We start from the raw sequence: 17095 nt of genomic DNA, 5'->3' as shown, positions 1-17095 counted from the left end.
CAAACCACGTGGCCACTCAAGGATTGCAAGAAAGATGGGAGGAAACACATGATGGTGGGTGTGTCTTCTACCTGGCTGCAATTTGAAGGCAGATATAAGGGAACTCTCACTGCCTCGATATTTTAACTGACTGGCAACAGATGGCTGAATTGGATCGCTCTTCTTACTTATTGTTCAGAAAAAACGCAGTGACATGGGTCTCACACACCCAATGTGTCTCGTACCACGGGAAGAAGGAGGGCTCTTTTCCCTCAAGTCATGATGCCTGAACGCCAACAACAGGCAAAACAAGAAGGTGAGGATGCTCAGAATGATAACATCCAGGAACAGCATTATCGAAGATAGGCACTGACACGTCATGACATCCTCAGGATAAAGACAAATTACCTTCAAATGTCAGAGAGGCAATGCCAGAGACGCCTAAGGATGTCATGTGAATTGGTCACAGAAATTTGAAGGATGGACAGAGTGGATAGTCAGAAGCTTTTTCCCAGGGTGGAAGAGTCAGTTACTAGGGGACATAGGTTTAAGGTGCGAGGGGCAAAGTTTAGAGGGGATGTGCGAGGCAAGTTTTTTACACAGAGGGTGGTGAGTGCCTGGAACTTGCTGCCAGGGGAGGTGGTGGAAGCAGATACGGTAGCGACGTTTAAGAGACATCTTGACAAATATATGAATAGGAAGGGAATAGAGGGATATGGGCCCTGGAAGTGCAGAAGGTGTTAATTTCGGCAGGCATCAAGATCGGCGCAGGCTTGGAGGGCCGAATGGCCTGTTCCTGTGCTGTACTGTTCTTTGTTCTTTGTTCTTTGATCTGCGGCATGACCTGCAACCACTTAACTTTGGTGGGAATCCCATGCCAATTACCCTCAGGGTGACTGCTGTACTCAATACTTTTTGCTAGCAGGTCCTTTCAGGGATCCATGGATGACGTATGTGGCATATCAGAATCTGTGACCCATAGGTGCAACAAAGAGGTGACCAATGCCTTTTTTCGATGTGCCAATGATTTCATCTACTTACCTGTAGACAAGGACAGCCAAGCAGCAAGGTCTGTGGCCTTCAGCACCATCACTGGTTTCCTTCGAGTGCAAGAGGTGATCGATTGTACTCATGTGGCAATTAGAGCTCCCTGGGACAAACCTGCTTTATTTGTGAACTGCAAAGGCTTCCACTCTTTGAACGTGCAACTGATGTGCGACCACAGGAGAAGAATCATGCATGTTTGCACACATTTCCCATGTACCTGTCACGACTCATACATTTTGAGGAACGCACAGCTTCCAGCAGTTTTTGAGGAACCAGCCAAAGTAGATGGCTGGATCCTGGGTGACAAGGGTTACCTACTTTGTACATGGTTGATGACACCAGTGCAGCATCCCCGAAGTGCTGCTGAAGAGAGGTACAATGCTGCACATGCATCCACCAGAGCCATTACTGAACACACCATTGGCATGCTGAAAATGCGATTCCGCTGCCTTGACTGGTCTGGAGGGGCTCTTCAGTATGCGCCACAGAGGGTCTCATGAATTATCATTGTCTGCTGTGCCTTGCACAGCCTAGCAATTAGACGGGAGCATTCTGCAGGCAGAGGAACAGGAGGAACACCAGTACTCCTCGGATGAGGATGACTATGTACATGGTGAGATGGAGGACAACAATGCCAACAATGGCGTTATAGATATGAGGGCCATAGAGAGACATGCAAGGAACATCAGGGAGAACCTTATATTTGCACCTTTCAGCCAACCATAACCCACTTCTTCAAGGAACGTTGGGAGGAGAAACATAGAAATTCCCCACATATATTCACATTGTCATGGTCCGGTAATTTTTTTTCAGAATATGCGGTTTGCCTTTAAGGCTTGCAAGAATCAGTATTGCTTTAAGAGCCGGCAAGCCTTAGGAGTTATAGGAAGGTGCATTAGAAACAGCCATTTGGAGACTGAGATTCAAAGGGTGCATTCTCGTTACCATAGATATTAGCTACTGGGAGTGAGCCTGATGCGATACATTTGTTACAATTCAGTTTTGAACTGGCTTATGAGTTGAAGACAGTTTGTTCTAACAGACACACTGACAGAGGACACAGGCAGCTGTGGTGTTCAGACACCTGAAAAAGAGCTCTCAACCATTTAAACTGAAGGAATAGGAATTTAGCCTGTTTTATCACCTCTCAAAATTCGAAGAAAAAGTCAAGCCAAAATAGAGATCTCTGGTAAATTAAATTGAAGAAAGGGAAGTTGGACTGTGACCATCTTTTATCCCTCAAAAACTCTAAAGTCAGATTGATTCTGTTGAAAGTGTTTGCAAGTTGTTAATTGTTCAAATTCGCTGGAGAAGGAAAGCAACATTCTGTGAGAACTGCGAGCAACATCCTGTGAGGACTTCGAGCAACATTGGACTGTAAATTTGCAAGGACTCTAATTTTTTCTATTTTATATGTTGTTTATATCTTCATAGTGTTTAAGAATTTAGTTCTTCTAATTAAAGAGTGACTTTATTGATTTAACGACACCTGGTTTGGTTAGCCTCATTCGGGGGTTAAAAGATGGTGCAATTTGGCTGGGTCTTTCTTTAATTTAGAAAGTTTTAAATAATATGTTCGCTGATCTGTGGGGCGACAGGATTGAATTAACAGTGCGTTGGTCCCACCACAATCAGAATCGTATATTTTGATTGGGGGGCTTTGACAGGAGCGGTCAGTCATAACATATTTATTGGGGGCTCGTCCCAGGATTTGAATAACATATTAATTGGGGGCTCACTCCAGATTTGAATCACATATTAATTGGGTTTCTCGGGATTTGAATCATATCTTAATTGGGGGCTCGCTCACAGTTGAATCATATTTAATTCGGTGGCTCGCGTCTGGAATCAGAATCAGACAAATTTGGAGGGGACGCATTTGGAATCATAGTAATTACTCATCTCTGGGGTAACATATTTAAGTTGGGGTCTTGCGTTTGGCATCAGATTAATTGATCTCAAGTCTGGGATCTTATCAATTGGAAACTTGATCGTTGGGATCTAAATCTGACACCAATTACAAAGAAATTAAAAGAACCAGGTCTCTTGTATAATAAGGTACTGTCTATACCATTGTTAATGCATTAGTGGTTGTAGCAGATTTTTGGGGAAAGCAGAATGTTTCTCTGAGTGACTTGATAACTTTAACTAAGAACAAATTAAAAGAATTGGCAGTGAAATTGGGGTTGGAATTGAAATCAGTGCCAAAAAAGCACAGATAATTGAAATAATAGCCAAACATCTGGAATTAGTAGAAGATGATGATGGTGATGATGATACAGATGAAGGGCAATACGAGGAACAAGAAAGGGAATACGAGAGACTTGAAGGTAATAGGTCCGAGACTGATGCAGTGGAATTGGCTAGGATTCAGTTAGAAATGATAAAACTAGAGCTTCAGCAGGAAAAATAAATCAGAAAACTTGAACCTCAGAGAGAGAATGAAAAAGAAGAGAGGGAATTTAAATTAAAAGAGATGGAACTAAGACAAAGAGGTAGTCCTAAATCCAGGGAAAATTCGGGTCAGGAAGAATCTGAATTTAGATCAGGACCCAATGAGAAGTTGTTTAAGTTTATTCAGGCTCTTCCTAGGTTCGAGGAAGGGGACGTAGAGGCATTTTTCATATCTTTTGAAAAAATAGCCAAACAGATGAAATGGCTGAAAGAAAGCTGGACATTGCTCATGCAGGACAGGCTGGTAGGCAGAGCTCATGAAGTTTATGCCATGCTTTCTGACGAGGCTTCTGCGATTATGAGATGGCAAAAAGGCTATTCTCTCTGCGTATGAGTTAGTCCCTGAAGCTTACCGTCAGAAGTTTAGGAACTTACCGAGCTGGGCATACATATTTAGAATTTGAGAAGGTGAAGCAAATGAATTTTGACAGTTGAATACAGGCATTAAAGATAGAAACCACGTTTGAGAACCTTCGAGAGTTAATTCTCTTAGAAGAGTTTAAAAACTCCATTCCTTCAGTAGTGAGAACTCATATAGATAACCTGGAAGTTTTGAAAGCTTGGCAAGCAGCAGAGTTTGCTGATGATTTAGCTTGTGAATAAGCCAACCTATTTTGTCCGTCACCCCCATAAACCCAAGAAGGATAGAAAGTGGGAGAGTGAAATAAAGGCAGATAGCCGGGGAGAAGAAGGAACAGCTGGGAATGCCCCAGGATCACCTTCTTAGCTCAGAAAGGAAGATGCTGAGGGTAGAAGTGAGGTTTGCAAGCCAAAGTGTTATCAGTGCAACAAAACAGGTCATCTTCGTTGAGTGCTGGAAATTGCGAGGTAAACTCATAGGATTTGTTGGGGTACGCAAAGTTAGTGCAGAGGAAAAGACTCTGACTGAGAGGATAGCAGACCAGGCTATAGCTTTAACGACAGCTGTGAATGTGAAATCAGATACTAAGACCAAGAGGAGTGTAGAAGTTAAGAATAAAATACCTGAGAGTTATAATGATTTTTTATCAAAGGGGAGAGTAACTCCGTATCCTGTAAGTGAAGTAGAAAAACTCAGGGATACAGGAGTAACCCAAACACTCTTGCTGGGGAAAGATATGAGGTTTCCACCAGACAGTGCCTTGAACGCTAAAGTTTTAGTAAATGGAATTGGCGGGGTGTGTATACCCGTACCTTTGTATAAAGTACGCCTAGAGAATGACTTAATAACTGGGGTAGTAACTGTAGGTGTTGTCCACAGTGTACCAGTAAAGGGAATTGATCTACTCCTAGCAAATGATTTGGTAGGATCAAAAATATCAGTTTCTCCTATGGTTACAGAGGAACCATGTGAAATTAAGGAAATGGAGCAATTACAGGACCAAGTTCTGGGAATATTTCCTGCGTGTGTCATTACCCAAGCAATGGCTAAACAGGATCCATTGTCGGAGGTAAAAGGGGCACATAATTTACAAATGAAATCGCGTGGGAAATGGGAAAAATGACGGAAGCAGAAGTTACGCCAACTTCCGGTTCTGCCATCGGGAGAGCTGCAGGACTCATAAAATCCCAGCACGTTTTTCTATTTACACAAATGCTACCAGACCTGCTCAGTATTTCCAGCACTTTCTGGTGTTATCTTACCAGAATTATACCAGGGTTTAAAGTGTTAAATTATGATGACAAATTGCATAGACTAGGTTTTCTCTTCCCTTGAGTATAGAAGATTAAGGGTGATCGAATTGAGGTGTTTAAGATGATTAAAGGATTTGATAAGGCAGATAGATGTTTTGTTTTTCTGCTCTGGTTGGGAAGTCAGGAACCAGGGGGTATAACCTTAAAATCAAAGGTGATGCCAGAAAGCATTTCTTCACACAAAGGAAATCTGGAACTCTTTCCCCAAAAATCTGTTGTGAATTGAAAACTTCAAAACACATCAATAGACTTTTGTTAGGTAAGGTCATTAAGGGATAGGAAAACAAGGCGGTGAGTGGAATTGAGATACAGATCAGACTTGGACCAAACATGAACAAAACAGCTGAGCTCAAGAGGTGAGGTGAGTTGAGAGCAACCGCCCTTGACATCAAGGCAGATTTTGACCGAGTATGGTGTCAAGGAACCCTAGCAAAACTGGAGTCAATGGGAATCAGGGGAAAACTCTCTGCTGGTTGGAGTAATACCTAGCGCAAAGGAAGATGGTTGTGGTTGTCAATCTCAATCATCTCAGTTCCAGGACATCACTGCAGGAGTTTTTCAGGGTAGTATCCTAGGTTCAACCATCTTCAGCTGCCTCATCAATGACCTTCCCTCCATTATAAGGTCAGAAGTGAGGATGTTCGCTGATGATTGCACCATGTTCAGTACCATTTACGACTCCTCAGTGAAGCAGCCTGTGTCCAGATGCAGCAAGACCTGGATAACATCCAGACTTGGGCTGATAAGTGGCAAGTCACATTCGCGCCACACAAGTGCAAGGTAATGACCATCTCAAACAAGAGAGAATCTAACCATCTCCCTTTGATGTTCAATGGCATTATCATCACTGAATCCCCCACTATCAACATCCTGGGGGTTACCATTGACCAAAAACTGAACTGGACCAGCCATATAAATACTGTGGCTACAAGAGCAGGTCAGAGGCTGGGAATTCTGTGGTGAGTAACCCACCTCCTGTCTCCCCAATGCCTGTCCACCATCTACAAGACACAAGTCCGGAGTGTGATGGAATCTTCCCCACTTACCTGTATGGTGAAGCTGCAATAACACTCAAGAAGCTCAACACCATCCAGGACAAAATAGGCCGCTTGATTGGCACCCCATCCACCACCCTCAACATTCACTCCCTCCACCACCGACGTACAGTGGCAGCAGTACCATATACAAGATGCACTGCAGCAACTCACCATGTCTCCTTCAACAGCACCTTCCAAACCCATGACCTCCAACACCTAGAAGGACAAGGGCAGCAGATGCATGGGAACACCACCATCTTCAAGTTCCCCTCCAAGCCACACGCCATCTTGACTTGGAACTATATCGCCCGCCATTCCTTCACTGTTGCTGAGTCAAAATCCTGCAACTCCCTTCTTAACAGAACTGTTGGTGTACCTACACCCCAAGGACTGCAGCGGGGGGCAATTAGGAATGGGCAATAAATGCTGGCCTAGCCAGCCATGCCCACGTTCCTTGCATGAATAAGAAAGATGATCTCATTGAATGGCTGAACAGGTTTGAGGGTTGAATAGCCTATTCCTATTCTTATGTTCTTAAGAGTAAAAAAGACCTGTGAGCCATGAGCCTATTGTGATAATTTATGTCTTTAAACTAGTTATTAAATCATCTGAGCATTTTCCAAGGCCTCTATATATCACGCATGTAGAATTGAAATGATTATTTGGAATGCTGTATGTTTAACCTTTAAGTCAAATACAGATGAAACCTAGTCTTACATGTTCAGGAAGGGAATTTTTTTATGAATGGCCCTTACCGGCAAGTATGTACATGACTCCAGCACAAAGAGCAACTTTCGCTTTACTCCTTTCTGAGCCTCCGATGTTGGTACATGCCATCCCCATCAGTGCAAATATGGAACCAAAAAATCCCAAACAGATAGAAGCAATCATGAGTGCTCTGCAGACCTGGATATAAGCTAAATTTCAAGAGTATCAAACAATATGTGAAAATTAATTTTAAGGATTTACTTGTAAAATTCAGCTCCTTATTAACATTGTAGTAAAACATACTCTTACCCCAGTAAACAATATCATTGGCATTTCACAGTTCTTTTCTATATGGCATTAGTCCTAATATATATGAACAATAAATATAAATAATGAATATCTGTGAGTTATAACAAAACTTAAACCTATTTGAAGACTTAGGACTATTTTATGAACCACAGGAGCAAAGATTCTACATTCTGGCATTGGATCATAGCATTCTATTTTTCTTTTCCCAAAATTTTCTCTTTCTCTATTTTCTCTTCCCACAAAGAGAAATGCTTGGCCTCCACTGGCTTCACGTCAACGACACTGAGATTGAGAACTGAGCAAAATGGGGATTGGGCCTGAAAATCACGACTCCCTGGCACCAGAATTTAATGATCAACACCATATTCCAGCATATCATCTTGAAATTACAAGTATAATGTGTGATACCACACTGACAACTGAAAAGATGCAGTTGCAGAGAGCTCTGTTTGGAAATGGGACTATAACATATTAGATCTGAGAGTCTAACCCATGGTGCCTACAATTTAATTTAAATGGATGGATAATCATGTGGCTGCAGGTGATCCTCCCCATCCAAAAATTAGGTAGATAAGTCACCTGGTCCAGATGGCTTGCATCCCAGGTTGCTAAAGGAAGTGGGGGTGGAGATAGTGGAAGGATTTGCCATAAGCTTCCAATCTTCCCTGGATATGGGGGAGGTGCCAGAGGATTAGAGAGTGCCAAATGTGACACCCTTATCTAAGAAAGGGTGTAAGGACATTCCTAGTAACTACAGGCCAGTTAGTTTAACATCAGTGGTGGACAAGGTTTTAGAAACTAAAATCAGGGAAAATATCAACAGACACTTAGAGAGGTTCGAGTTCATTAAGGATAGCCAGCATGAATTTGTAAAAGGCAGATCGTGCTTGACAAATGTAATTGAATTTTTTGATGAAAAGAGTGGCAAACAGTGAGGATGATATGAACTGCCTGCAACAGGACATAGATAGGCTAGCAGACTGGGTAGAGAGGTGGTAGGTGGAATTTAATACTGACAAATGTGAGATGATGCATTTTGGCAGAAGGAATGGGGAGAGGCAATATCGACTTAATAGGGAAGGTCGATGAAGGGAATGCGATGAGTGTTATTTATATGGATTTTAAGAAAGTATTTGATAAAGTACCACATAAAAGGCTGGTTACCAAACTTGAAGTTCATGGAGGGTCAGTGTCTAATTGGACAAAAAAATTAGCTAATGGACAGAAAGCAGCGAGCCATAGTAAATGGTTGCTTTTCAGACTGGAGGATGGTAGACAGTGGTGTTTCCCAAGGGTCAGTGCTGGGACCACAGCTTATTTGATATTTATAAATAACTTGGATCTTGGAATACCAAGTAGAATCTCAAAATTTGTTGATGACACCAAACCTGGAGGTGCGTCAAACAGTGAGGATGATATGAACTGCCTGCAACAGGACATAGATAGGCTAGCAGAATGACAGGTGACAGATGGAATTTAATACTGACAAATGTGAGGTGAACGGGGAGAGGCAATATAGACTTAATAGCGCAGTTCTAAAGAGTGTGCAGGAACAGAGGGACCCGGGGGTGCATGTGCAGCAATCTTTGAAGGTGGTAGCACATATTGAGAGAATGGTTTGTAAAGCATATGGGACTTTGGGTATCTCGAGGCATTGAGTACAAAAACATGGAAGTTGTGCTGCTCTGGTTAAGCCCCAACTGGAGTATATGTCCCGTTCTGGTCACCAGACTTCAGGAAGGACGTGAAGGTCTTTGAGAGGGTGCAGAGGTGATTTACCAGAATGGTTCCAGGAATGAAGGATTTTAGTTACAAGGTTAGGTTGGAAAACTGGCTTTGTTCTCCTTAGAACAAAGGAGATTGAGGGGAGATTTAATAGAAGTGTACAAGATTATGACAGGCTTAAATAAGTTAGACAAGGAAAAGCTGTTCCAAATGGTACTAAGATTTTGGGCAAAAGATGCAGAGGAAAATGAGGAAGCACTTTTTTATGTAGCAGGTGGCAATGACCTGGAACTCGCTGCCTACAAGGGTGGTGTAAGCAGAGACAATCACTGACTTCAAGGGGAAGTTGGATAGCCACTTGAGAGAAATAGTCTTGCAGGTAAAGGTCTACAAAGGAAACCTGACCCAAGCCTGAATGCCGGACCTGGAAGCCCAACCTGATCCGACCCAAACCCGACACATGTCGCCGGGTCCTGTCGGGGTTGGGTTGAGTAGCAGGCCTTTACCCAGGTACTGATGTAAAGGCCTGCTACCTGACCTGACCCGGACGGGGCCCAATGACATGTGTCGGGTTCGGGTCGGGTCGGGTTTCCGGGTCTGGCATTTGGACTCAGGTCGGGTTTCCTTTGCAGACCTTTACTTCTAGGGCTACGGGGATTAAGTGGGGGTATGAGACTGACAGCATAGCTCCATGGAGAGCCGGCATGGACTTGACGTGCCAAATGGCCTCCTTGTGTGTCATAAATGACACTATGACTCGATGCACTATACGGGATACTCAAGTGAGAGATTACTAGAGAATACTACAAGATTTGTCCAAGCCTTCAGGATTTCTATTGTGTGCTCAATGATAAACTTTGTTGCAGAATGGGTCTAATATATTTTTAGAGGCCTAACTATGCAGAACTGCCTCAGAAAGTCATAAGCATGGTTACAGAAAAGTGCCTTTTATCCATCCTGTGACTTGCCTTTTCTCTATAAACAAATCTGATACTGAGAACTATCTCAAAATGAATATGCCATGGCAGTTGTCAGGATTAAGAGTTGATATGTATGATACATGAAAATGTATGTCAACTCATCTTCAACTTATTGACCTTTGTCAAATCTCCCAGCACTTCTGTCATCATCACGTCATCAAAATTCAGCCCTCCTGTTTTCTAATGACAGCACTTGCATTTCATGTTAGGAAGGTCTTAATGATGAAAAATGGAATGAATCTCTGTATCATTCCACCCTCGTTTAAATATGGCTGCTGACATGTTGACATCGACTGCCAATCTTCTTGAAGATCAGAAATCTGGATTGGCTTAAAATGGGCTGGGATCTTCAGTGGTATGCATCCCAATCCATATCACTAAGCTTGTAATAATGGTAGCAGCTTTGTGGAAGACCCAGTCACTAGTGGAGTTTGACAGGGATCCATGTTCAGACTGTTGCTTTTCATCATCTTTAGTAATCATTTAGATGAAGGCAACAGGAGTACAGTCCTTAAGTTTTATTATGCTAAGGTGCATGCAGAAGTTAGATGAAATAAATAAGCTGCAGGTTGATTTTGATATATTGGAGAATGGGCCCAAGTGTAGCCAATATACTTCAATATAGATAAATGAGACTTGATGCATTTGGGTGATGCTAATTCCAGGCATATGTATACCATGCAGGGTTACCCTATTAAGGCTGTGGAGTATGAGCGCGACCTGGGGCTTGCAGTTCATTAAATAGTAAAGGTTTATAACCAGTTCTGCAAGGCTGTAGAGAAAGTGAATCGAGTGTTAGGATGTATAACTGGGACATATAAGTACAAAGTAAAACAATGCCCTGTACAAGACCTTGGTATAGCCACATATGAAATACTATGCCCAGTTTTGCACAATAGGTGATAGCAATACACTGGAGAAGGACTAGAGGGGGAACACCTGAATGATACTGTGGTTGCAATTATAAATTAACTTGCCTTGTGGGAAACCAACATGATCAGTTTGGCTGCCTATTTTACACCTCCACAATTTTATCTTCTATTTTGGTGGAAAGCAAAATCTAACAACATAGAAAACGAAAAGCAATTTGATCATGTCTGTATCCCATTGAGTAAGTTAGTTTGAAATTACCCCCAGTGTTTAGGGCAGGCGGAAAAATTGTAGGTTTAATGCAAAAGCATAGACTTCAAGGGGGATATGAATGACATTTTTGAAATGTTAAATATATTCTGTTGAGGTGGGTAGCAATTCGAGCTGGATAGGGAGGGAAGGATTAGGATGTTGATACAGAATAAGAAAACATAGAGGTAGGTTAGATGCCAGAAGTACTTATTTTTGCCTTTGAAACAGAGTTCCAGAAGGTGTGATGGAGTCCATGGTACGAGACCAGTGGGGGAGCTGAAAAGATGACTTGCAAAATGAACATTAGGTGCTATGACTTTGGATTCAAAGATTGTGTTTTTCTGAGGCCATCATTTACTGGAAAACAAAACTAAAAGCTTCAGAGTTATGGAAAGACCAAACGAGTCCTATCCAGTTTAAAGCACAGGTCACAGGGTTCATGTGAGAGAGGTGGGACTAGGGCTGTTCAATGCTCAGTTTAAGAATCAGCAGAACTGAAACAGACTGTTATATGTGTATGGAAGAAAAGAGCAAGCACTTGTTTTCAAAAATACGGGCTGCAGGTTGAGGAGATCAGACTCTGAGAGCTGACCATTGGCAAATACAATTTACGGCAGCTGTTTTCAGTGCCTTAAAGAGTTATCAGAGGAATCACGCCATCTAGACTGTTATGGGCAAGGACTTGGTCGTTCAACAGGCAACAAGACCAAACTGTTAAAGGGAAGATTGCATTGCTCACTATTGACGGGACATCATTACTTCCGTAAATGTATCCTGGAGGGCAGGACTTGGAAAACTACCTGAGGAAGTTCCTGATTTTGAAGAACTTTGTCATGGTTTGTTGTAATTTTGCTGATAGGACTGCTCAGAGGATTTATGAGAACTATCCTTGTTGATAATTAACGTGTAACCTTTAAGATACATATATATTATATATATATATATATATATATATCGACCATAATTCAACTGTTAGTTCATGCTTGATTTATGTTGGTTTTAGTTTGAGTGTTAATAAAGTAAAATTTATAAACATGAAATCGTGTCCGTTTGGATTTTGGTTCCTAAATTAGGGTCAGTCAGTGGATTTGATTCTTTTGGTTTGATGGTGATCTCCACGGGGAATCATAACATTACAGACCTTTAAAAGGAAGCTGAGTGAGTCGCTGTGAGTGTAAAACATCATGACATATGGAAGGCAGATGCAGCCAAAAGTCATTAGCATTATCTGTGACTGCAGTGTCCATGAACTTGCATAATTGCTTTCAAGGTCAGAAATGTTCAAAGTTTCATCTTAATTTAGCCTTGCGTTTTTCAGGTTTTTTTTGCCTTTCCAGAAGATTACATGGCTAGGATGTAGGTTGATAGTGCATGTAGGCTGCACCATGTCTTAATGAGACTGTCTGGATGGAGCAGTTGGTCTTTTCCTGTACTTTTTCATGTTCATTTTATTTCTGCCCACTTCCTGCTTATTTCTCAGCAGATTTGGGGCAGATGGCACAGAAAAGTGCTCATGGGAACAGTCCACCTCATCCTAACTTTTTTGTGCCTCTTTCTGATGCCCAGGCCCAGCATGCAAAATTTGCTGTTCATTTATGGGATGTCATATGTAAAACAATTGCAAATGAGGTACATAAACTCTGCACTTTATGTCCCACCATTAGTGTAAGTTAGATGGCAGACACAAAGGATATCCATAAGGCCTGATGCTCAACTTTCAAAGATGAGCAGAGGGGGGGGTCCGAAAATTTTTTTGTGTCTGTGCATCTAATCACAAAGTGTAGTCTTGTACAATTTCATTTTTCTGCACAGCATAGATATTGCCTGCATTGCCACAGTACAATTCCATCAACAAAGCCAGGCTAGTTTAGGCCAACACAAAGCATAGTGTGTTCAGTTGTAATTATCATCGGTAAAATGCAGAGAATCAATTAAAATAGATTGAATGGGGCACAAATACCATTTCCGAGAAGAAGAGTCTAAGGAAGCAAAATTAGCTCATAGAATCACTAAGGATAAAAATGGGTCTTTGCCTGTATCATGAAATGGGTTCACTAAAAATCAGAGACAGATTTTATGCTATACCTGATATTCTTTTATATTAATTTCAGTAGAATGGTGTAAAACAGACTGTCAATCTGCTATTAACCTGTGTTGTGTTACTAGAAAAGACCAATTTCACCGCTATAGAATTTACACTTCAAAAAGATCATTTAGTCCATTGTTCCTGCATTGTTGCTAGCTCTTAAAATTATCCAATCTAACCTCTTTTCCTGTATCCTTTATAGTCTTTCTTTCCAAATACTTAGTGATTCCCTTTTAAAGTCATATTAATCTGAAGGTAGCCACAGTGCAGTAGGATGGAATTGTCCCAGAGCAAACGAGAACTCAACTGAGCAGGTCAGCATCTGCGATCTCAACTCAATTGTTTCAATTAATTTTGACTTCTGAGATTTGTATCTCTAAACTATGCAGTGGGTGTGATACATGATCTCAGCTGTATTCAAAGGGACAGTCCACAAATGGAAATTGGAGGTGTTCAGAATGGATGATAGACATAAAGCAAGGGCAGCATGCAGATACAATGATGCATCGCTGGAATTACTGCTTGTGCAGTCAGGAGCAGAAGGAACAGACACTTCCTCAGCAACGGGAGGAAGAAACCTGATGCTGTCACCAAGAAGGCGTGGTTGGAGGTAGCTGAAGAGGTGAGCAGGAGGAGCATTGTGCCCAAGTCAGGAAAAAGGATTGTATTTGCTGATTCAACTACATCCTGTGCTTTAAATCCCCATCCTTCCACTTTGCCTTGCTAAGTGTTCTGCATCATGTCATTCCTCACCCCCAATCAACATTCAGCAGTGCCCACAAAAATGATCTTCACCAATCTGGTTTGCAGCAGAATGTTATGTGGTGCTAACTCAGGAGAGCGATGATGGTGAAAGGTTACATGGAAGTAGAAACTTCAAAGTACTCCAACTTTTCACCATCACACTCCCCTCAGCCAATACCCAACATGCTGCTTCGTCTCCTGATGACCAAGTCTGCCCCTGCACAGGAACAGTCTTTGGCGGAGACTCTCAGGGGCTCCAAAACCCAGAGGGCATTGTTCAAAAGCATTTCAAAAGGAGGGCAGGAATCCAAACAGCCTGTGTTTACCTCTGCTGAAGCTGCAGGGGTTGCGCCACATAGAATTGGTAGAAAGTGCAAGTTGCCAAAATTGTAGTTCACCCAAGGTCATGCATATGGGTGCCGCAAAATGTTATGTCATTAAGTGTCCTTTTATTTAATAATGCCAAATAAAAATTTTTGATTAGCACTGCTTGCACATCACCACCTCACATCTTCACCAATAATGTGTCCCAAGGGCCAACTCTCCCTTTCACTTGATTCTTGATGAGCATCAATACATTCCAGGACCCTTTGGGCAGATATGCAATGGATGGTGAGCAGTTGAAGGACTGTTTAGTGCAACACAGGGCAGGGGTTGGTTGTGATGCTGGTGCTCCTGGTGGTGGGAGCTGATCAAGGATTCTCCTCCTGCTCCTCCTCCTGCACGTTCTTCTCATCTAAAGATGAGTGGTGAACCCCTTTGCCTGTCTCCACCTGAAAACCTCTCCCTGTGCACGTGCTGATTCTACCACAACATGCCATCACTGCAGTAGATGGGTATGGTCTTCTTCTGATGTGCTGTCAAATCACATCCAAGGCGCCTCCCATTCTGATCTTGTCAATTTAAAATCTTCAGAAAGGTTAAAAAAAAACTGGAACTGCAAGCACTCTCTGCCAAACATTTGCCAGAGGGAATTGAGAAAGCAACAGCAATAAGTAAATAAAATAACTAAATAAATAAGTAAAAAAAAGCGAGGTTTTATTATTATTAGAGATACAGCACTGAAACAGGCCCTTCAGCCCACCGAGTCTGTGCCGACCAACAACCACCCATTTATACTAACTCTACAGTAATCCCATATTCCCTACCACATCCCCACCTTCCCCTACCACCTACCGACACTAGGGGCAATTTACAATGGCCAATTTACCTATCACCTGCAAGTCTTTGGAGGTGGGAGAAAACTGGAGCACCCGGAGAAAACCCATGCAGCCACAGGGAGAACTTGCAAACTCCACACAGGCAGTACCCAGCATTGAACCCGGGTCCCTGCAGCTGTGAGGCTGCAGTACTAACCACTGTGCCTTTTACTCAGATGGGACAACGACAAGTTTAAATACCCACCTGAACTGCTATTCAAATTTGCCTTCATTTCCCTGGTCAGCCCGACAAAACCAGTGCTGCATGCTCAAGTAAAATTTGGAGCCAAGTTAAAAACAATATTAAAATACCTCATTAACATCTGCTAAGGATGTTAACTGCTGCAGTAAGTATCCGCCTGCATCCAATTAGGAAGTCCCTGACTTGGCAAGTACATTTCTTTTCAGCATTCAAATACGTCTCTCTTTAACCTGGAAGTGAGTGTGTTGGAGCTGGATTGTGCATAACTGCTCTAAAAATCAAAAGATTTTACCCTTAGCTATGTCCATCCCCTCCTTAGTCTCTGCCTCAATGGCCACTTGTAATAAAGCATCTAGTGCTAGAAACTCCCTTGCATAGAGGCCAAGCATGGCTTTTGTGGAGGGCCTTGTGCCACTGGCCACAACCTGCATAGCCTGTGCAACGTTACAGCAGGAGAAGGGTGGCATAGTGGCGCAGTGGTTAGCGGCGCAGTGGTTAGCACCGCAGCCTCACAGCTCCAGCGACCCGGGTTCAATTCTGGGTACTGCCTGTGTGGAGTTTGCAAGTTCTCCCTGTGTCTGCGTGGGTTTCCTCCGGGTGCTCCGGTTTCCTCCCACATGCCAAAGACTTGCAGGTTGCTCGGTAAATTGGCCATTATAAATTGCCCCTAGCATAGGTAGGTGGTAGGGAAATATAGGGACAGATGGGGATGTGGTAGGAATATGGAATTAGTATAGGATATAAATTGCCCCTAGTATAGGTAGGTGGTAGGGGAATATAGCAACAGGTGGGGATGTGGTAGGAATATGGAATTAGTATAGGATATAAATTGCCCCTAGTATAGGTAGGTGGTAGGGGAATATAGCGACAGGTGGGGATGTGGTAGGAATATGGGATTAGTGTAGGATTAGTATAAATGGGAGGCTGATTGTCGGCACAGACTCGGTGGGCTGAAGGGCCTGTTTCAGTGCTGTATCTCTAAATAAAATAAAATAAAATGGGTGGTTGATGATCGGCATCAGACTCGGTGGGCCGAAGGGCCTGTTTCAGTGCTGTATCTCTAAATAAATAAATAAAATACTAAATAAAGTGTGTCGCTGATATGCACCGGAAGGCATTGAATTAGCACTATCCTTATGTCACACAACCAACTGACAGATATGATGCCAGGATTCCAAATTTCGATTATGCAGGTCCTGTGTACATATTCATTTATCACTCTTCAAAGATCCAGCTTGAGGCTGCAAGATGTGCCCTGAACTAGTGTTCCTTAAAGGGCCAGGCACCCAAATCGGACATAAGATAATTTTTAACAACTTTTCCATTGTAAAGTCTCTGTAAGGACTCTGGAGTGTTTCTGGAGGTCTTTTGTGTTGAGTTCCTGGATTTGGCAGGGTTGTTGGTGCATCCTTATAGAAAGGGCAGAGGAGTAAGTGACCAGTCTACACAATGGCTGCGATAGGCAATTTCTGTGCCTCTGGCTATGGGGATGTCCTCAGCCAAATTTAAGTTGGACTGCACCATACACCTTGACAGTGACAGAGGCTGTCTGACAAGCCTGCCAATGCACCCAGCATCTTGGTGTACTGCCCATCAGTGTGCTCTTGTATGCTGCTCCATCGAGATCCTCATGTTATTCTTCTGCAGTAGAACTCGTATGCAACCTTGCCCGCCGGAGAGCTGACACACAAACCATCATGCCTGGCTGCAGCCCACTTGTACCTGGATGAATCGCCACGTGCTGATCCCAACTATATACTAGCCTACAGTGTACGTGCAGTGCCAATATCTGAGCTGGTGACTGAAAGTGTCAGATCAAGTGATAGAGT

The 17095-nt window shown here is 42.7% G+C and overlaps 1 protein-coding gene across 2 annotated transcripts in view; it reads right to left on the bottom strand.

The window, feature by feature from the left end:
- LOC137371558 (claudin-10-like) overlaps nucleotides 1-17095 on the bottom strand; it is a 128211-nt gene that overhangs the window by 63411 nt on the left and 47705 nt on the right. Inside the window, exon 2 of one of the 2 annotated variants that reach the window (XM_068034393.1) lies at nucleotides 6947-7108. The exons of the other annotated variant lie outside the window; for it this stretch is intronic. Within the exon in view, the coding sequence (XP_067890494.1) occupies nucleotides 6947-7108 (162 nt within the window). The remainder of the gene's footprint in view (nucleotides 1-6946; nucleotides 7109-17095) is intronic. 2 annotated transcript variants of the gene reach the window in all.

Source organism: Heterodontus francisci, chromosome 6, assembly GCF_036365525.1.
Source record: "Heterodontus francisci isolate sHetFra1 chromosome 6, sHetFra1.hap1, whole genome shotgun sequence".
NCBI classification, from domain to species: Eukaryota; Metazoa; Chordata; class Chondrichthyes; order Heterodontiformes; family Heterodontidae; genus Heterodontus; species Heterodontus francisci.
Note: the sequence above shows the minus strand (reverse complement) of the source record. Positions and strands in the feature narration are given on the sequence as shown.